This window comes from Labrus bergylta, chromosome 13, assembly GCF_963930695.1.
Source record: "Labrus bergylta chromosome 13, fLabBer1.1, whole genome shotgun sequence".
Classification (NCBI taxonomy): Eukaryota; Metazoa; Chordata; class Actinopteri; order Labriformes; family Labridae; genus Labrus; species Labrus bergylta.
Genome location: NC_089207.1, coordinates 4,359,578 through 4,382,160, shown reverse-complemented (window position 1 = coordinate 4,382,160; position 22,583 = coordinate 4,359,578). Strand labels below are relative to the sequence as shown.

The following is a 22,583-nucleotide window of genomic DNA, read 5'->3' as shown; positions in this document are numbered from 1 at the left end:
TTAATAGGACTTTGTTTTAACAGTAATATGCAAGTACATCTCTTTGATATCTAAGACTTTTCCTAGTTTTCTAATTTTTTTTATTATTGCCATATGAGAAAAACTGCATCATACTTCTTTGTGTGACCCCTACTTTAAAATGTGGTTCATTTTGTTTTAGTTTTGGATGAATGAAAAGCGATTGATTTTGTTGCTTACACATACAACATTTGGGTTCTGTGGGATCCCAAACAATAAAAAAATGAAAGCCATTATCAAGAAAGTAAATTGTAGTGATGGCTAAGATTGGAGAATGCCGCACAGAGACTACATGGTCCTGTACCTGCGACTTGTTCTTTTCAAAATAAAATAAAAAAAATGCTCTTAACAGGAAGTATTTTTCAGAGTGGAAAATTCTCTTCTCATAACCCTAAATGTGGGAAACACAACACGACGAGGCTGCTGATGACTCCTAAACTTTAATCTACATATGGTGGCCTGGAAGCTTTTTATTATTTTTATTTTTTTACTGAATCAATATGATTTTTGACATTATTGTTAAGTCTGTGATCTCTTTATATTATTCATATTTAATTCATGTACATACAGTATGTGCAGAAGTGTAAGAGCATGTAAGTATATACATGTATAAGTATTCTGTTTTCTTTTTATTCATCAGTTTTCTTTTATTTTCACTTCTGTTTGTTTAGTCAGATAAACTGTCTGGTAACTTGGGGTGAGGGGTATTGTTTGTTGTATTGAACATTTCAATAAAGAGTAGGCCTATCAAAAGAATAAAATACATCAAATAGATCCAGATAAGTTTGCTGATTTATTTAAAAAAAAGAGTGAAACATTCTGAACAGAAGTCCAAAAGATGATAATCATTGATAAGTCATAACGATGACAGTCAACAGAAAATATGCAAACTCACTCACACTCTTTGTCTATCCTCCCTCCACACAACTGAACGGGTGAAACAAGGTTAAACCACGCCCACCGCAAATCAACGGACATCTCATCAAACCTATTTCAGGAGCAAAACATAACAAATAATCAACAGAGGTAAAAGTACACATTTATGGCTGCAGAACTTTTTGTAGAAGGCATAAAACACAGGACTGTATCAGATGATATTGTATTTTATTTAAACTAATATAACACAATAGTATGTAACTATACTGGACCTTTAATACAATGTGTAAGAATGTCCCTCAGGTGAGAACCTTCATACACCTGCGTCCGTGCATGTGATCTAGCTCTGGTTGTGCAAATGTGTGAAAAAAGAAACGCATAGAAGGAATAAAAACAGAAACACTGTGAATGTGAAGGGTGTGTGTGGGAGAGAATGGAGAAATGGTACATTTCAGCATGAGTGACTATCTGGCTGCGTCCCTGAACATTACACTCTCCTACACCCTGATGAAACTCGCCTACAGTCTGCACAAAGAGATGCAAAACACACACACACACACACACACACACACACACACACACACACACACACACACACTCATCCATCCAGAATAAAAAAAATTCTGAATCATTGGACAAATTACTCACTGGCTGCAGGCTAAAAACTGTTTGTTGCTACATGTTACTATTGGTTACTCTGAACATTGCATCACATCCAAAGTATTTGCCGTGAGGAGGTGTAATATAGAACAATAATATGTGAATATTCCTCTATGTCATGTGCTGCTGGGCTATTCTTAAATGTCTGTCTAAAGCCTGGGCGTATCACATGTGTCACACAGTCTTTAATCAGTCATTTCAACTTCTTTCTGAACATTCTCACTTTAATAAATTCCACAAGCCCATTGGCTTAAGATGCTCCAGTTTTGGGTGTACCGGCTAAAGGGAACACACGTAAATGGAATAATGTTGGGTGGACATCATGTTTATTAGCTCACACTGATCTGAATCATTTATGGAATAGCCTCGATATTGGAAAACATTGTCATGACATAAGTGGGTTACCAATCACACAATGGTGAGGTTGATTCACTACAGATGGAAAGCACTGTACTCATATTTTAGACGTTATATGAACATATGTGTTATATTAGGGTTGTGTAAAATGTTGATACATTTTAATACCTTTGTGTTTGAAAGGTCTAATATGTAAGATATCTACTGAATTGAATCATAAAATGTCCTTACTTTATCATCAGACATTAAGGAAACATGATATGTTGAAGTGCTGGCTTCTCTGTCAACAATGCAGAAGCCAGTTTGTCCTCCTCCAAAGTTTTGATTTCCAGTCCAGAATGGTTTGTTTTTGTTTTGACCAGAGACGGTAGGCGGTTTTAAGGCTCCCCCCTAACTGCTGTTTTGGGCGCCCCCTCGGTTTGCCAGGCAAACAGCACACCAACAGGTGTTGCAGCGATGGAAGTGGGCAAGCAAACTGGTTCAGCAATAACTGATTTTGATTGTACTCGATTTAATGAGCCTCTGCATTTTTCTAAAAAGCACCACGACATAAAACGTGGTAAAACTAGGATAAATATTGGAGAGAGGTTAGAACCTAGAAAGGTTTCAAGACCGAAGAAGAGCTGGCTAAACACTGAAGCTTCTGTGTCAGCAACATGGCAACCTGTGTGAGCATCGACTCTAAGGAGGAAAGGGCGGGGGGGGGGAGATGGCACTCTTCAATGTTTTGAATTTGGGCTGCAGTTCCAATTTTAAACACAAGATGTCAGAGTTATATATTGCTCTGTTAAAAAGCTAAAATTTACTTTAACCAAAAGTTGCAGAAAGTGAAAGAGAGACTGACTAAAATGCACAAAAACGTTGCCACCATATTTGTGCAATTTAGACAGTATGCAGGAGTTGTTTGCTTGCATTTTTTAATTATTAGATTCCAAGGACTTGTACTTTTGTTGCCATGGTATCGAAACAGGTATTGATATTGTTTTTTTCTTGAATCATTAAGAAGTTTAAACATCAGACAGCCCTAAGTTAATTTATGTCTACATTACATGGGTAAAAAAAATCATATGTTACTAAATTATGGTCCAAAGTTATCAACAACTCTTCTTTTTCCATTGAATATATTGTAAATAAGAGTACGCCAATATCACCAACAAAAACATATATAAACAAAGGCAACCCATGCAAACAACAACAGAAATTGTTCTATTTCAGCAAACATTTTCTGCTTCAAAAACATGCAATACAATAAAGTGTAATGTGTAGTTTTTTACATTTATGGTCCTATAGGCTATAGCATGTTTTCCTCGTATTATGGAGAGAAAATGTATGTAGGCTTTGTTATGTTTGTTTTATTGAAAAAGTGAAGTTTTAAAATGTTTTGTATCACTACAAGTCAGCAACATACGATGGAGGATTAGGGCCATGTTACATTTTTTTTTATTTCGAATTTATTTCGTAAATTTACGTACATTTTCGTAAATTTACGAGAATAAAGTCATAAATTTGACTTTATTCTCGTAAATTTACGACTTTATTCTCGAAATAAAATAAAAAAAATTAACGTGGCCCTAATCCTCCGTCGTTTAATTTCAAGATTAAAGTCGTAAATTTACGAGAATAAAGTTGTACATTTACAACTTTATTCTCTTAAATTTACGACTTTAATCTCAAAATTAAAAAAAAAAAGTATATATTTTTTAACGTGGCCCTAATCCTCCGTTGTAGGTAGCAACAGGTTTTAGTTTAATTTTTTATTTTTTTTTAATTTCGAGATTAAAGTCGTAAATTTACGACTTTATTCTTGTAAATTTACGACTTTAATCTCATAAATTTACGAAATTTCTCGAAATTTTAAAAAAGTATATTTTTTTAACGTGGCCCTAATCCTCCATCGGTTTAAGTTTAATTTTTTAATTTTTTATTTCGAGATTAAAGTCGTAAATTTACGACTTTAATCTCGAAATTAAATGTTTTATTTTTTTTTAACGTGGCCCTAATCCTCCGTCGTAGTAGCAACAGGTTTTAGTTTAATGTTTTTTTTTGATGAATGAGGGATCCTTCAGACCACTTGGGGGACTCGGGTATCCCAGATCCCAGAGCAAGGGGGAGGAGCCTCAGTGGAGGAAGTAGCTCCACAGCTTGGATGCGTGTGTGTGTGTGTGTATATGTGTGTGAGGAGCAGAGTTACCTCCATAGTGAGAGTGTCGCTAACCACTGGATTGTGAAAAAAAAAGGACACAAGAGGAAGCCCGCAGCGGATTCGCCTTTTTTTCTGGAGGAGTCTACGAGTCGTTTTTTTTGTATTTTTTTTTGTTTAACTCTCTTTGCGGTACAGGTAGAAGCCGATCCAGAAGCGAGGCATTATGCATTCAGACTGCAGGCTGCTATGGGCAGAGCGGTAATGGTGGGCAGGGGACCGACAGGGGCCGGGGTTCTCGTCCTGTCGATTCTCATCATCCTCACCACGGAGGGCTGCGGAGCACAGAAAGGTTGGTGGTGCACAGCTGCGGTGACAACTGGAGGAGCCGAGTGTAACACACGCTCCGACATGCTGTACCATGCTGCCTGTAAAGTCTGAACACTGACGTTTAGAAGTAAGATTAAGCGTGAGACATGTTGTTATTGTCCCCCCCCCCACCCCCACAAAAAAAAGTTAAAAAACCTACCTACCTACCTTACATGGCCGTGTGTACGTGGAGTTCCGCTCCGTTTGCACCGCTTGCCGCCGCCCGTCATGGTGTTTTTTTTCTGGGTGCAGAAAAACCAGGCAAACCGGTTCTGGAGAAACCGAGATTGATAAAGAATAACTCCTCTATGGTAGCAGAGTTGCATGCCGAATTAACACCTGTGTTTGACTAACTTAACTGAAGTTTAAAGTAACACACTGTAACATATTTACGCCTCACGTAAAGCAAGATATCTTTAAAAATGTCAGATTTGTCAATGGGGTTTGGTGTTAAACACATTTTGGGAGCTAAGTGGCCTTGTTCTTCGCTCCAGGTAGCCCCAGTTTCGACATTTTCGTGAACCTAATTTGACTCAAACAACAAAACATTTGCTTTTTTTTTTTTTGTCGGTGTTGCTTCACTTTACGTCATTAAATTAGAAAACAAACTTGGTTGTTGGGAGTCCACACAGCCCCAGCCTCAGGTAGTCGAGGTGTGGGGGTGGGGTGGCAGTGGGGGTATGACTGTAAACACGTGGACACCGTTTGTCATAAATCTAAAGTAGCCCAAGATAATTTGATATTTTCCACCTTCTCATTTATTCTGAACCAACAGAAGAGGTTTATGTTTCTGTGTTTTGAGCATGAGGGTAAATCTGAAGTTTTGCAGAATGCCATGCAAGTTGTTCAGTATCTGTGAGTCAGAGTTTAGGTCGAGCTGCTTTTTGTTTTTGTCCTGTTCATCTGGATAGTGTCCACTGAGAGAGGCTCTTACGTAACCACAGAACATCCACTTAGCACCATGAAGCGTGACTGTTTAGTGTTATCTCAGAGACATTGCACACACACTGCATCAACTGATGCAACGTCTTTCCCTTTCTGACAGCTCGGAAGACTCAAAAAAACAAACCTGGACTTTTGTAGGTCAGGTAATCATCACCGGGAAATGGATTTTAAAGATCTGCTTAGATTTGCTTAATTTTTTACATGTGATGCTGAACTGCCAAATCAGATTGCTTGCCTTTTAAACTTCTGGATTGTGAAAGTTAATTCCCCCCACAACAGAACCAAATGTTTGGATAAAAGACCAAATAACCAACTTTTCTTCATCACTTGACAAGCAAAGAAAAGCTCCCATTTGAGAAGCTTGAACCAGAAGTTTAATAAATCACTTTACAAAATAAATGTCATTGAAGTTAAAGGGCACATTCAAAGAAACCTAGTTTTTGCCATAATCAATGTTGGTGTCTTATTGAAGCTAAAGCCCTCATATTGAGTTAAAGCGACAACCCTGTAGCCCTTTTTTTTATAGAGCAATTGTGCAACACTTCAGTAATGAAGCTCCGCCTTCATTACGCCTTAAAGACATTCATCCTGAGGCAGTGTTATATCGGTGTCCCAGTCTGTGAATTCAAATGGCCTGAAGGCGTTGTGGATGCTCGAGAGAGCTCGGCACAGCGGGAGCTCCACATGCACACTCAGCGCTGTGCTCCTCGGCCCGATCCTGTCTCGCACCTTTAACGCCGCTCTCACTACCTCCAAAGAACAGATGGGGATCACCTGTCACGCCTCCACGGCAATCATATTGAAAGGGAAACTCAACAGGGGCGTACATATTGCGTCATGAAACGGCAGTCCGATTAGGGCTCATGATTTGCTTTTGCAGTTGCTTCAGGTTTTCCCGTACGTACGATATGATGCAGCAGATGAGACGCTCTGATAGCCAACCACTTCACACTTAAATAGGACAAGAAACTAAAATGAAAGTATGGATTTTTTTCGTGTTTGAAAGTCTAAAAAGAAAGAATCATTGGATTAGTCCCGATTAAAATGTCTGATTTCTTGTCTCACTAAACCTACATCTATAAAACTGTTTTACAAAAACAGCAGAATATTTTTATTTCAGGCAACAAAGTAAATACTCAAAACCGTACAAAACATTCTCTTTATTTTTATTTTTTAGCAAAAGTAACAAACTGAAGGGAAGTACATTTGTAAGGGACTACTTTTAGCTGCGTATTAATACACCATAGTCTTTTAATGTATGTTTTTAACAGCAGGGCAGACTGTGAATGTTAGTGTAATTGAGCTTTTTCATTTTTATTGACACAGGAGTAAGTTATTCATATGTCTGGGTCTGGGACTATTTTTAGCAGCGGATTAATACAAATGTGATGCACTGTGGGACTGAGGCATGAATCCACTTCAGTGTCCACGCTCTTTGTACAGAAAGAAACGCCTCCCAGTGTAACAGTGGGGCTTAAAGGTGTGTTGATAAATGTGAAGGTACAAGGACAGAAAAAATAAAAAGCTAATAAAGTGTGTTTGTCGATTGTTTGGGGGGAACTTTGTCTCATAAATCTCAAATTCAGCAGAACGATATCTATTCCTTTCCTGTTTCCACCTCATCTGTGCTTTATTACTGACATCCTCCTTTCTTTTCCTGTAACTGTGTGTTTGTGTCGTCCTCCAGGTGATGGCTGTGGTCCCAGTGTGCTTGGCCCCAGCAGTGGGACTCTGTCCTCTCTGGGTTACCCGGGGACGTACCCCAACAACACGGTGTGCGAGTGGGAGATCAGCGTGCCCCGCGGCAGCAGGGTCCACTTTCGCTTTGCCGAGCTGGACATAGAAGACAACGACTGCCAGGTCAACTACCTCCGCCTCTACAACGGCATCGGACCTGAGAGGAGTGAGATTGGTGAGGGGGACGAACGCAATGTTAGGATTGACTTGGACAGACTGGAGGGCGGTGGAAACCCAATATTTCAGGGAGATGTTGTACTCTGTGTGAAGACGGAAGTCGTATTCATGAGATGTGTGTTTTTGGCTTTTCATTTCTGACAGGAAACTGGTTTGGGTGGCTTTCTCCCACTAGCCTGGAAACTAGACAAACTACAAGCTTATGTTTAATTTGCTCATGCAGAACCCTCTTGTCACATTTTAGACAGATTCAGCCTGATTCAAGTAAAGCCAATCACAACCAATAAGACATGTTTTTTATGACTTAAAGGCTTTATATGTGATTTTTAGATTTCTCGATCACCAGCATGAAACCAAAACAACTCGTGCTGCATTGTTGTGTTAGCATGCTAATGCTAGTGATCTTTATTAAGCTGGTATCTTCACACTGCATGTAAATTTACCTGAAATGAGCGTGATCTAGAAACACAGTTAAGCAGTGAGTACAGTATGTTATTCTTCTTTTCTCTAGTCCCTCAATTAAACAACTTTTATACACGAGGGGAGGAGTCAGCCGGCCGTCCTGGCGATGTAAACAAAGTGAAGATAGGACTCTGAAAACTCTGAAAACATCACAGACAGTGGGACTCGGGTGTTACACCCATTGTAGACAGTCATGACTCACAGAGTTATTTTCAGAGGATATTCTTGATTTCTATTATATTTAAGTGTGAAAAATCACATATGAAGACTTTAACTACCACCAATCAGGCTGCCAAATTGCAGAACAATGCCTCTTCCTTGTTGGCAATTAAACAAACCAATGGCTGCAGCTCATTAGCACATTAGCATGTAAATGCTAATATTAGTGGAATATTTGATCCAAATATTATCTTTTTTAGGAGAGGGCTAAAGGTGTGTTTAAGGCTTATGCTGTGTCATCATTAAGCTCTATATAGCCAAGTTAGGTTCCACCAACAACTAAGCAAGCTTTTTTTTTGTTTATAAATATTGAATGCAGCTGGTTGTACGTGTGTTTATATATTAAGAACTTATCAGGCTCCTTAAGCTAACATAAACTCCTCTGTCTGTGTCTCATCCTGCGTCTACAGTGAAGTTCTGCGGTTTGGGTCTGAAGGTCAAAGAGCTGATTGAATCCACCGGCAACCAGGTCACTGTTCAGTTCATGAGCGGGACCCACCACACTGGACGTGGATTCTACTTGTCCTACTCCACCACGGAGCACGCAGGTAACGAGGTCCTTTATCACTCACCATGTTGATGCCGTTCTCAGATCTATTTCAATGGACACCCCTATGTGTACAAAAGTTACAGCAAAGTACATTTCAATGAGGACAAGTCAGGTGAGCAGAGTTCATTTCTTGTGTCTTCCGAAGTGTTCTCGGGCGGTGATGAGTCTTTGGATTTGAGCTGTGCCCTCGTAGATCTGCTAGATCTTAGCGTCTCTCATCAGTTTCTCTACCTGATGAGTTTTCTTGTCTTGTCAAGTGTTTTGCTTTTCATGCCATGGCAGGGATCAGAGCAGATCATAAACATTTCCACAGCTTCTGACCAAGTCAAACACTCTGCGATGGCCTTAAAGATTTCCACCAGGAGAATTGGGGTTGCAAATTCATGAAAGATAAAAATCCAGAAACGCATACAAAAGTCGTTAACAAATAAAACAACTGAAACATGTTAAATGAAAGAATCCCTGCAGCAGTGAGCTGAAACAAACTGAGAAAACATGAATGATGCAAAGTCTAAACCTCAAATCTTAGAAACACATTTTGCAGAAAGACGCTCCATATTCACTCAAAACAAACTCAAATGTAATCTAATTTTCGTCAGTGCCCCCTACAGGCCTGGAGCATTTACGCTGATTTTGACTTTTCCCTTTGATGCATTTGTTTCAGCTCTCCGACGCCTTTTTTGCAGTGCAGCGCATTTGAGTTGTCGAATTTGATTTGGGCTTTTTGTTTTTGCATTTTGGAGTTTGCATTGTTTCCAAATTGGCAAACCTTTCCTCCTTCTGAAAGTCTTTAAAGTGTTGCATGGTGTTAGCTTTTGTCAGCACCTGTCCAGTCCCATTGCTGCTGCTATGTATAAATTCAGTCCTGAGTTCATTGATAGGAAAAAAACAGTAACTCTTAAAGTGGTGTCGACAGTTTTGCAGTAACTATGCTTTTAGAAAAGCAAGAGGAGAATTTAGAATGTTTGCTCGCTGTAGCGGGTTGTACTTAAACACACAGAAGAGATAAGGAGCTGCTCTTCTGTGAATGCCAGATTCTGATCCGTCACATATCTCAGATTCCCGGTGCGGCGTGCCGGATCATCGTGTCTGTGGACATTGGTCATTTTATCAGACAGTGCTGAATACAGACTGAAGGCACCAGCTGAGGTTTATGGCTTTATAAAGAGATTTCTCCTCTCCTGCTGTCAACACTCAACGCCTCAGTCGCTGACTTTTTTTTATATATTAGAAAGAGGCTGTTGAACATGAGAGGATAATTAGTGGATAATTAATATTAAGCCTTTCTGAAGTGATCATAGTTATTTCAGTGGGACAGAATCTGAGTGGCAGGAGGAAGTGTGAGTCAGTGAGAGAAGTGAAAAGTAATCATATTCTGTGGTTTTATTATCAGACTTCCTGTCTGTCAGATGTTTCTGACCTTTCTCTTTCAAGTCCCTCTGGTTTTTAGACACACAGCCCAAAATGTAATTTTAAAAACAAAGAATAGAATGAGATCAAAATGTTTTTCGACTGTAACTGGAAAACTGTAAAGCTTGTCGCCTTCTTTAACCACAAATCAGCTCGTAACCTCGTCAGCTCTAATCGTCATCCACAATATGAACATGAAGCTTTTTTGTCATTTAACTAATGACATTGGCGATGGCACTTCCTGAGTTAAACCTACAGTATACATATGAGTGATTAAAAACATTAAACAGGGATGTGGTTCTTCTGGTTCATTCATAATTCCAGATCTTTGACGTGAAGATTCTTATTCATAAGAATAAGGAGATTCGATAAGTTTGATTCGTTTGTTAAATATTCATTAAAAAACTGAAAATAAAACGTATTTATTTATGTTTTTTGAATGAGAATAAAATACTCAGGACACAGTAGTTAGCCAGCACCTTGTAGCGGTTTCTAGCCAACATAGCTTAGGTTCTCCTCCGGTAGCTCCCGGGAGGCAGAAGCGCTGTTACTGTCCGAGGGAAGCAGCACATGGTTCCCCACCAACCATGTCATGTTACAAATGAATCCCCGTTGAGACTAAAACTCTGATTATTGGAGATGCCACAGTCAGAAACAAGTCAGCGGGCATAATGAGATGTATCCCTGGCGCCAGAGCGGGAAAAATCAGACCTAATTTAAAGTTGCTGAAAAAGACTTTACAGAGTCACTGAGGTTAATGTGGAGTCAATGTGTACTTTTGCAAAGACGATGTCGGACTCCGTAGTGTTCTCTGGACCCCCTCTCTAATGTGTTCTCTGGACCCTCTCTCTAATCCGACCACTCATGACATGTATAGTCTCATGTCGTCATTTAACTGCTGGCTGTCGAGGTGGTGTCTTCATAGATATCTGGAAGTCTTTTTGGGGAACACCTCGTCTGTAAGCTGGAGACGGCATCCATCCCTCTTTGACTGGTGCAGCTCTATTGTCTAGAAACTTAATGAGTTTATTCCAGTTAGCGAGGGCTTTTCTACTCTCATGTGAAATAGTCTTCAGATAAACGGATCAATAAAGCCAAACAAGATGATTAAATACAGTGAAGTCTGTGTGAAGGGGAGATTTGACTCTCGTCTGTAAGCGTTACTATCAGGACAGCTGAATCACAGTGGAAGACAAACATGGCTGTCAGTGGACCTAACTAATCCCCCCCGTCCCCGTCCCCTCCCCAAAGGCTCTGATGTGTGTTTTTCTTGTAACCGACGGTGCAGATGAGCGTGGGAGGACAGTTTGCACAGCTAAGTAAATCAGTCACCATGGCGACTTGTGGTGGCTGGGGGTATTTGTCAGTTTGACTCATCGGCTGCTTTACCAGATAAATGGGATTTTTTTGATAATGTGGTCAAGACTCAGCTGGACTGACCGCCGCCACTGCAGGGTTTTACGTACAATTCCCAGCAGCCCACATCATCCAGTCGGAAATGTTTAGTCTAAATAATCATTGTAACACTCCTGAAATTGATTGTGTTCCTTGACTTCAACCTCAGCTTGGGCTGGTTTTCACCAAACATGAGGATATTTATTCATGCTGAGAATTGTACTGAAAAAAAAAAACGGTTTATTCATTTATTGAGTCATTGTCGATTGGTTTTCTTTCTGATAAAAGCGTGGGGGGAGACAACTCTGTGGACAGCAGTAAGAGCTTTCAAGATATAAATGAAATGTGCCGCTAAAAACACACCAAACGTGCTCCGCCTCCTCAGATGTGCTGGACTTCACGAGAGAGAGTGTCAGAGAAAGGAGCCATCACATTGATCTCATCGTTAACCGTTTTCTTCAAACTTTCTCTTTTAAAGGCTTTATATGCGATTTTTTTGATCCAGCAGATGTCGCCCTTGAGCACCAGCATGAAACCAAAACAACTCGTGCTGCATTGTTGTGTTAGCATGCTGATGCTAGCGATCTTTATTATGCTGGTATCTTCACACTGCATGTAAATTTACCTGAAATGAGCGTGATCTAGAAACACAGTTAAGCAGTGAGTACAGTATGTTATTCTTCTTTTCTCTAGTCCCTCGATTAAACAACTTTTATACACGAGGGGAGGAGTCGGCCAGCCGTCCTGGCGATGTAAACAAAGTGAAGATAGGACTCTGAAAACTCTGAAAGCATCACAGACAGTGGGACTCAGGTGTTACACCCATTGTAGACAGTCATGACTCACAGAGTTATTTTCAGAGGATATACTTGATTTCTACATTTAAGTGTGAAAAATCACATATTAAGACTTTAACTCTTGTGGAACCAGTTGGTAGTTTCAGCTCGAGGACAATTTCAGTCATAATGGATGAGCAGACAATGAGATCTGTGAATTACCTGGAAAGGTCGGTGTTCGTTATCTCTCTTTACTGAGAGAGAAACTGAAATGCAGTTAGAGAAAGAGGGTGAGAGTTTTGCCGGAGATGTTCAAGAGAACCAGTTCTGACACTGTTTTGTTTTTTTCTTCTGCAGATCTAATCACCTGCTTGGACAAAGGAACTGATTTCCCTGAGGCAGAGTTCAGGTAAACAGTGTTTGCATTGTGTGGATAAGTGTGCTGCGATCAGGCTGTTTGATTCTCACTGTGTTGTTGTCTGTCTCTTGTTTCTTTAGTAAATACTGTCCAGCCGGCTGTTTGACGTCTACAGGGGAGATTTCTGGAACTATACCTAACGGTTACAGAGAGGTGAGTATCCATGCAGTGTACATGGGCATGTGTGTGTCTGCAGCATCAGAGCATCACATTGGTAATTTGTTTTTGTTTGTTTAAAATGCAAAAAGGAAAAACACAAAACAGGGAGTAGGTGTTTTGCAATTTGGCAGACATATTGGCGGTAGTTGAAGGCATCCCATTTTCAGGTGAATCATGGTATCCAATGGACTCTGACTGTCAGCATTAGCTGAGTCATGCTTTAACGGCCTCCCTCCAAAGCATCAATACATGAATAATTCAATCCTCCAGCACCATAAAGCTGTTTTCACATATACACTTAAATATCTAAACAATTTCAGGAGGACTGCTCCGGATATTCTCCTGAGCTGGTTGTTCACACATGCTCCTCACAGCCCAGCCAGAATAGGCTATATGATGCTATAATGAGAATATTGGCCTTTATATCAATGCTACGTGTGTCAACAAAACAGCGGAGGAGAACATACTGATGAACAGACGACGTAATGCAGCTGTTTAATTACGTGCTCGGAGATCGTAGCGCTCTCCGGAGAATATCCCGCTGCGGTCTAAACATCAGCCCACTCAGACTTGTTGCGGAAACAAATACTCGGGGGGTCTGGCGGGAGAAACTGTGGGTGAAATCTGAGTGAAAAATGTGGCTGTTTGCGTTCACACATACACAGTACTCTGTTAACGTGACATCTGTTAGTATGAAATAGAAAAATCTTGATCTTTAGGCCGTTCATCATCATGCTCACTGAGTCCTTTTCAGTATTAGCGGTGTGTTCAGGTTCTTGTATACTTACGTGAAATATGAAAATTAGCCCATTTTAGGTGCCTAGGACACTTTAGTGTTGCTGCAACAGAAGTGGTATATCATGTGGGCAACAAATACTGTGTCGTCTTGTCAACAAAGTACTGTATGGTATTGCCAAAAACAATCTGACTTGTAGAGTATTGCATCATATTTAAAAACCAAGTCTTTTATCATTTGAAAAGAAAGTATTGGATCACATTTCCAACAAAAAACCCATATTCAGTATTGGCAACTAAATTGTTCCTTTTTTGCAACAAATTATTGTTTTGACAACTAAAGTATCACATAACATTTGTTACAAATATATATCGTTATGGCAACAACAGTATTGGATCATATTGGCAACTACAAAAAAAGTATTCAAGCGTACTGGCAAAACAATTTGAAGTATTGTGACAGCCCTACGCTCTTCACTATCATTCTTATTTCCTCCCACTCATGAAGTCTGCACATTTTTACATTTCATTCTTTCTGTTCCTTTTTTTTAATGGACTCCTTCTTGTTATGATGAGTCCTGTTCTGATGACCTCACAGCGCCCCCACAGTGCATGACGTCATAGGTGCCGAGTCTCTGGCTGATGACCTCATGCTCGGAGGAACTCTGGGTCTGTTAAAGGAGAGAGAGAGAGGGAGAGAGGGAGAGAGGGAGAGGGGGGAGGGGGGAGGGGTGTTGCTGGCTGAAGGCGAGGACAGGGAGGAGCATAGGGGTGTGCTTCGGGGAGCGAGGTGCCCCACAGGAACAGAGGAGGGGCAGGGTCAGCGGGTGAAAGGGAGGTGAGATAATAGTTTGGCTGAAAATAATAAGCCTCTAATCCAGTCCAGCTGCGGGACGGTGCGGTGCTGAGCTGTGTGTTCTGCAGAGACACAGAGCTGGAGAGGGAGGCAGTGTGATTTAGAAGTTGGAGGAAACCTACGTATGTTTTCGCATGCCTCACTGTGTACGTTCAATTGACTCATCCATTGATGTGTTCAAAGCCAAGTCCACATTTAGCCTACTAAACAGGTAATCCAGGGTCTTGTGTACATAGAATAAAGCTTTAAAAAGTGATAGAAAGCTGATTCTATCAAAACTTGAGAGACAACTTTTTGATGTGAGATGGATTTATTTATTTATTTGTATGGAAGCCTGAGACATAACTTTGGTAAGAGGACTTTCTGTAAAGCTGCTAAACATGAAACAACGATGACTGATTACAAAGTTTTTAAATCTGTTATGAATAAGGGATTTTAGCTCTGTCACTCTCTTTATCTCTTCATCAGTTATTTTTCTCTTCTTCTTAGCCTCAGACGTTTTATCAAACAGTACAGAGATGGGCTAACTGGCTTCTTTTTTTTTTTTTTTTACAAGTGAAGGCTTGTGTGTGAACTAATGCCGTAAAGTTTTATGCACCTCTTGCAAGATGACCTTAAACCTGCTGCCAAAGTTACATACTGCAGTAAACAGGCGATGGGACACGTATTAATGTTAGAAAAACGTAAGTTGTATTTTGCACAATATGTGACCTTTAAGGCTACACAGCACTGATTATCAAATCAACTATCATGTTAATTGGCAGCGAGTGTCAATCAAATCTGATTGACCAGCCCACACAGTTTTCAGAAAAACAACAAAACTACCTTTTTTTTTAAACTCAGTTTTGAAACGTTTTTGAAAGTTTCTTTTCACTTAGCTTTTTGTTGATTTTTAATTCAACTCTCAAGTGAATTATGCAATTTTACTTTTTCTAATTTCCGGAGGCTTTAAGCTTTGTGTGCGCGAGTGTGTGTGTGTGAGTGTGTCTTTGGTTGCAACATTATGATGACTTTTGAGACATATTTCAGTCTGTAGCACTCAGGGATCAGCTGCCGCACCCACACCGAGCTCTGCAGCTCTTTTTCTCTTTTAAAAAAAATGTGTTTCAGACATTTCTCACTGTAGTCCATGATCCTTTTTTTCTTTTTCTTTCTTACATTTTTTAAATATATATTTTTTATATCCCACCTATTACATGTCAGCGTGTGTGTGTTTCATATTATGTGTGTGTTAGTGTGGTTTCCTCTGTTGGAGGCAGGGTGCAGTGGTTTGGGGCAGCTCTCTGTTTTTGTGTTAGTGGTTTGGTGTTGCGCTCTTTAAGGAAGTGGTGAAGTGTGTTTTTGGGGGAAATTTAAGAGTCACAAGGCAAAGTGTTGATGACTTGTGGCAGGATTTGAATGCTGTGTGTGATTGTGTGTGAATACATGTGCTTGTCACTCTGTGGGTCTCTCCAGAGCTTTTCCCCACAATCTCGTCAGCTGTGAATTCCAGTGTGGGTCTTTTCCAGTAATAAAATTCCTCCTCACTCGACCAGCTGTTCACTGAAGGAGCCTGAGAGCACAGAGTCGATTCCTGTTTTGTCTGTTTGTCAGTGATGTGGCAGCAGGTTTGGACAGGAATGCTGCCCGCACTGAATCATTACTGTCAGTGCCCCCTCGGTATCCTCTCTGCAGTGAAGTGACATGATGCTGACTCATCAGCCTTTATCTGCCACAGTCTGAAGGTTAAGAGCTTCGGTGTCTGTGTAATATAAGCCTCCCTGTTCCCGCTCGCCTACCTTCAAACTGTTCTGCTTTGCTATCGTATCAACCGTTCTTCTTTATTATTTATTTCAACTGTGTGTTAGTTGTGTAAACTGGACAAATGTCTGTGCGACAATATCTCAACTGTGCATCATCACGTGTTCAGCTTTTGTAAAAGAAGGATTTGCATTGATGTTAGGGATGGGGTGGGATTGGAATATTGTTGAAGTTGAATCATCATTGGTCTAATATGCCAGATGTTTCTTTTTTTTGTCACTGGCACTTTTTGTTATAATAGAAATTCAGAAGTTTGTACCTAGTATCCCCTTCATGTCGTCCATCTTTCCCTGTCACTCTGCAGTCCTCTCCTCTGTGCGTGGCAGCTGTCCATGCAGGTGTGGTGTCCAACGCCGTGGGAGGCAGGATCAGCGTGGTCAGCAGCAAAGGCATCCCTCACTATGAGGCCACACTGGCTAACAACGTCACGTCCACTGGGTACGAGCCGCGGCGCTTCTTCTTCTACTTTTGGGTTTATAGAATTCCACTTCTGTAACACTTGGTTAAAATAACAGTTTAAATCAAATAATAGAAATACTTTTTGCAGTGTTAATAGATTTGATATGACTGAAACTGTAAGAAACATGCCTTAGAATCCTGTCCTCATGCATGTCTTTCATTTTCTGTCCTCAGAGGAACTTTGTCAAACAGCCTCTTCACCTTCAAGACCAATGGTACGTTTTTTTCTTTGTTCTAATCATGTGGTGGAAAGTTGTATAAAAGTACCATCAGCATTTTTTTTTTTTTGTTTAATGAATTAAGTGTAAAAACTGCGCTGTCCTTCTTTTTAGTTAGTTTGTAACACACACCTGTGGGGTGCACTACCTTATTTGTTTTTACACATGCTCACAGATAAAACATGACTTGACTACTGGTATCTGGTAAAAACAATAATTGAAGTTAACCCTTTGAAATAGATTAAAGGATATGTATAGAAACTCCCTAAACTTTGGTTTCTGAAATCGTTATGTGTTGTTTTTGGTGGTGATGGCATCTTGTGGATTTGCAGGCTGCTCCGGGACTCTGGGTTTGGAGTCCGGTGGCCTTGCGAACACTCAGCTTTCCGCCTCCTCTGTGTGGGAGTGGAACAACGTGTGGGCGCCTTCGGGGGCTCGTCTGAAGAGGGACGGGCTGCCGTGGTCTCCTTCTCACAGTGACCACCAGCAGTGGCTGCAGGTGGATCTCAAGAGGGAGAAGAGGATCATCACAGGTACACGGCTTCACAGATTCACACACACGCTAAACTGTCTTCAGCTCCTTTTACACGGACCGTTGGATGGGGGAATGTCCAGCTGTATCACGTTTACAGGCGGCAGAAGCTCAGTCTGTAGGGACTTGGGGTGGGAGGCGGAGGGTCACCAGTTCAAAACTTAATATGGACCAAAGTATGGAAATTGATCTGGTTGCTGGAGAGGTGCCAGTACACTTCCTGAGTACTGCTGAGATGCCCTGAAGCCCGGCAGCATAACCCCAACTGCTAGGCGTGCCCCCTTGTTTCCCTGAATTTGGGGAATGGGACCACCTGAGAAACATGTGAATGCCCTACAAGGACAAGTGTTTAAGCATTAGCCTGCTAACATACATAATGTGGTTGGTATACAATACTCCTGCATCAGCAGTGTTTCTAAGCATGCTGCCATTAGCATTTAGCTCAGTCCCCAGGGATAGCATAACTGAGTTTTCTAGCACGGCTGTAGAAAATGTGATGTTGTTATACTGTATGTGTAACTGACCGTTCTTCTGTCTGTTCATCCAGGCATCATCACCACGGGCTCGACTCTGAGAGAATACCAGTACTACGTCTCGGCATACCGGGTCCAGCACAGTAGCGACGGCCAGCAGTGGCACATCTACAGAGAAGCTAATTCTACACAAGATAAGGTAACACAACCCCAAAAAGAAAAATCAATAAAACCTGCTTACCCGGACAGTTGCATCATTGGCTTTTATGTTCTCCTTCCCTTCGATTAGCAGACAGAGAGCAGATGGACAAAAAAAATGTCACTTTAGAAGGCTACAGAGACGCATACTTGGGACTGTTTCCATAGCAACTGGTATTGACCGAAGAGATGTTTATGGCAGGATATGAGGGGAAGTCAGTGGTTTGAGTTAAGTGCTGTGTTTGACGAGTCAGGACACCGGGGTATTAATAATGAATGGGTATGGATTTAGTGGCTGTCTACGAGCTGCTCTCTGCTGGGATCCTCTCGGCCTCCGATTGTGTGGAGGAGACGAGTTATTAGCTCGCCAGGTTTGAAAAAATAATCAGCTTACGGCTTAAAGTGCATCTGTTCACAGTCTGAAACAAGAATATGTCTGCCTCACTTTCTTTTCCTCTAAGCTACTACTACTGTTAAATCTCTGGCACAAATAATTCAGTTTGTTTTTTTATGTCACGGTAGATTTTCCAGGGCAACATCAACTACCTGCACGAGGTGAGGAATAACTTCATTCCTCCAATTGAAGCCCGCTTTCTGAGGATATATCCAACCACATGGCACCAGAGGATCGCGCTCAAGTTGGAGCTGCTCGGCTGCCAGTTTCCTTCAGGTAGGAGACGGTGGTCGATTTGAAGATACAAACAAAGACATGTTCAGACTACATCCAACCTTTTTGCTTTTCTTTTCTTTATGGAATTATTTGGACAGTGAGGACGAGGCCGGATCTATTGCCCAGGATGTTCTCCCCTCCTCAACGTTCTCCACCTTCTGGGGGAACAAAACATCCACCCCACCTTGGCCAAACCACACACACCCCAGACATCAGAAACACTACTATGCCTCCTCACACCGGCAAAGGTGAGTAAATGTGGTTTAAAAAAAGCACATTTGATTCCCCCAGAAATGTTTTCCATTTGGTGTTAAATACAGTGTTTGTTTGTTTTTCCTGTTAGATGTGGCGCTGGCGGCAGTACTGGTTCCTGTGCTGGTCATGGCTCTGACTGCTCTCATTGTGATTGTGGTTTGTGCTCTGCACTGTAGGAACAGGTGTGTGTCCTTTCAGTCTTATGAAGAAAAGTAATATCCCAGCATTTGTTGCCCTATATTGCCTTCTCCTCTGTCGCCCCCCGGTGGTGGAATGAACTTCCAAACTCCATGTGATCTACAGAGTCCCTCTGCACCTTTAAGAAAAAGCTAAAGACCCAGCTCTTTCATGAATACCTACTAACTTAATGATGATGGTCTCCATATTATTGATGATGATGATGGTAATGATGATGGTTTTTGTTTGATAACGACGACTTATAAGATGGTTTCTATACTGATTAGAGCTCTCAAGAACTGCCCTCAATGTTGTGCTTTGCCTCTGGTCACTTCCTGTCAGCACCTGTGTGTCCAATCAGACTCAGAGCTGATCGTTTGCCCTTACTGACATTGTTCCCTTTTTTCTAGATCCTTGCTTGTGTTGTTCTTACTCTCTGATGTACGTTGCTTTGGATAAAAACGTCTGATAAGTGAATTGTAGAATATGATTTAACTTTTTTTTCTTCATAGGAAAAAGAGCTCTGAAGGGACGTATGATCTCCCTCACTGGGATCGCACAGGTATGAACTCGGTCTGCAGCACATTCTCATCTGCCTACATGTGTTTTTGATGACTTTTTCTGGCACTGAACTGTGATTCTGCTGCAGACTGGTGGAAAAGCATGAAGCAGCTGTTGCCCTCGAAGATGGTCGAGGCCGAGGACTCAGTCCGGTACAGCAGCAGTGAGGTGGGCCGGCTCACGGGGAGAGGAGCTGTACCCAGACTACATGCTGAACCTGCAGGTAAATAATGGATCAACATGAACTTTGTTTTGGTGCTAGCTATGATCAGACAGGTTGTGTTTCTGAAAAGATGCCTCCATTGTGTTTGTGTAAATGTTGCAGCTGCTGAGACAGGCAGCCTCAGGGGTTTAAATTGTGAAAAACATAAAGTGTTTGTCACCAAGACAATTGCTTTTCACCAGCTAGTCTCCCCCTCTTTTATTGTTGCAGCAGTTGATTTAAAAGGACAATTACTGGCACTGACTTTATGATGCAAATGAGGAGAAACGATCAAATTGATATATTTTTAAGATCTACATTTTTTTTTATTCCATTAAGCTTGGTCACTCAAGTGTGGTCATCCAAAAGTATCTTCGGACACAATTTTTTTTTTTTTGAGTGTCCTCGCCAGCAAGAGCAACATCAGAGGAGGATTTATGTTTGGAAGTTGTCTGTCAGCTTTTCTTGAATGAAAAATCTCGAGGACTCATTTGAGAAAATGTTCTTTGAAGTTAGAAACCAGTCGACGTCCAGACAATGAGCTGATTAGATTTGGTGCTCAAAAGTAGATTTACATTTTGGCATTTTCTCCAGAACCCACATGTCCATTATGACATTATTTATTCAGAAATGTCATATTTGATAAACTGGTATTTGTCTTTTCTTATTAATGCTGTATCGCTCTCTCATCAGAGTACGCTCAGCCCCTGGTCAGCGGTGTTACAACTCTGGGTGCACGGTCCACCTTTAAACCAGACGAGGGGCCCGACCCGGGGTACTCAGACCCCGACCTGTACGACGCCCCCATCTCTCCAGACGTGTACCACGCCTACGCAGAACCCCTGCCCGCTTCAGGATCTGAATACGCCACACCCATCGTGGTGGATATGGGCTGCCACCCATCAGGCAGCTCCACTTTGAACCAGACCTCCGCGGTGTGCGGTTTCATGGGTGCCGGGGCGGCCTCTCTGCTCACACAGACTGACGGCGCCCACTCAGGGAGGTCGGCTTATGACACGCCCAAGAACGCCACTGGACAGGCCACGCCCACTGAGGATCAGACCTATCAGGTACCTCAGAATAAGCCGACAGGACAGAGCTGAAGAGTCCGGATGCACATGGCCTTAATCGGCCCCCTCTCCTCCAACACAACCCCGAAGGACAGAGATGGAGGGTTGTTAAAGACGGAGGAGGAGGAGGAGGAGGAGGGGGGAGTGAACCCCAGAAGACGGCGTCAGTCTTGAATGAACACTACCTTAGCTTGAGATCTATCTGGAGATGTCTGTATTGCCTAAAATGTTTCTGCATGGCCACAATCTGCTCGTGTAGTGCCATTACAGTCCTATCACTGAAACCCATAACGATGAATGTGTTTGTGCCAGGAGTGAGAGGCGAAGACAAGACGGACCGGTGAGTGGATGAACGGAGGGAGGATAAAAAGGAGACCGCTGACTACTATTTGAAAAAGACTTTGTCGCTGTCCTGTGATTCTTAGTAGTTCTTGCATTCTATGAAAACTGTGATTTCCATTATTTCATAATTTTTTTTTATTCTGTTACAAGGTGAACCAGGTTTTGGCTGAAATGTGCCTGATGATTCATAAAACTTAAGTGTTGCTTCACTGAATGAACCGCATGTCGCATTAAGAACCCCAAACTCAAGGTCGAAAAATTCCTCCCTTCTAGAGAAACTAGCTTTCCATGGTACGTTTTTTTTTTTTTTTTTTTTAAAGCATGACTTGAAATTTGTATAGTTCTAGTAATTCCATTTCTGCCAACCTGTTAGAACACTCAGATGATTTACTGATATTTATTTTTAATTCACATCCTGCTGATGAGGAGAAAAAACAGCCCACCACTAACCTCACTGGTTACAGATCAAATAACTGGCTTTGCACTGTTGTCGACACCTTATTTACAAAACATAGAGACATGTCTGGTAATCTGAAAAAGGCCAATTGGGAGGATTGATGACAGTGAATTTCCTCCAGAGTGAATTTACTTTTTGTAATACTGAAGACCAAACGCTGCCTTTTTCCCGTGTTCTGCGATGTTACAGAACCAACTTTCAAGAACGTGCCAACAGCGCAACTTTAGCCAAATCATCATGACAGCAGTCTTAATTTAGGAGAATACTTTTTTTTTTAGGTTTGTTTCTATCATAATGGTACAGAGAAAAGAGGTAAAAAGGTGAATCTGTTACAGGTGGTGATTTAAAGTTTCCCGTGTGTTTGTCCTGAACTTAGATTTTTATTGTAATTGTCTGGTGTTGAAATGGGTGTTTGATCTGTCCTAATGCATTTGAGTGTTCCTTCCTCGTATCTATGTGCATCAACATCTGTATGTATGTGTGGTGAGTTGTTTAGATTTTTCAGTCCTGTGTGTGTGTGTGTGTTTTTTTGTTGTTGTGTGGACTTGTTTTGATACGGCGTCTAGTTGTGGTAGGATGTATTGAGTCGTCGTCGTTGTCTGTAGCACCAGTAGACTGCATTCCTCTCCTGTGGTACTAAATGTGACCAAACACTCTGTGGCAGGAGTGCAGATGGAGAAAAAAAAAAAAAAAAGGAACGAGCTGCTTTCTAATACAACAGCATAGCAAACCTCACCTGTAGGGAAGGTGTTCTTCACACAGCTGTGCCACCAATCATGCTTTGGATTAGGATCAATAACAAGGCCTTCTATGTCCAGTTGTGGTGCTCCCTGGTCACAGAGGGAACTGTGTTGATGTGGCTCTCACTGATTGTAAATAGAGAAATAAAGAGTTTTTAAAAGAAAATGCT

The 22,583-nt window shown here is 41.4% G+C and overlaps 1 protein-coding gene across 1 annotated transcript; it reads left to right on the top strand.

Annotated features, from left to right (window-relative positions):
* The first annotated feature begins 4,047 nt into the window (after positions 1–4,047).
* Positions 4,048–22,581, top strand: dcbld2 (discoidin, CUB and LCCL domain containing 2). Its single transcript, XM_020651221.3, has 15 exons — positions 4,048–4,403; positions 7,053–7,277; positions 8,371–8,508; positions 12,449–12,500; positions 12,590–12,662; positions 16,364–16,497; positions 16,693–16,733; positions 17,069–17,269; positions 17,816–17,940; positions 18,462–18,609; positions 18,708–18,857; positions 18,953–19,046; positions 19,554–19,603; positions 19,691–19,825; positions 20,498–22,581. The coding sequence occupies exons 1-15, from the start codon at positions 4,058–4,060 to the stop codon at positions 20,905–20,907; spliced, it is 2,322 nt and encodes a 773-aa protein (XP_020506877.3). The 5' UTR covers positions 4,048–4,057; the 3' UTR covers positions 20,908–22,581.
* Positions 22,582–22,583: the final 2 nt, after the last annotated feature.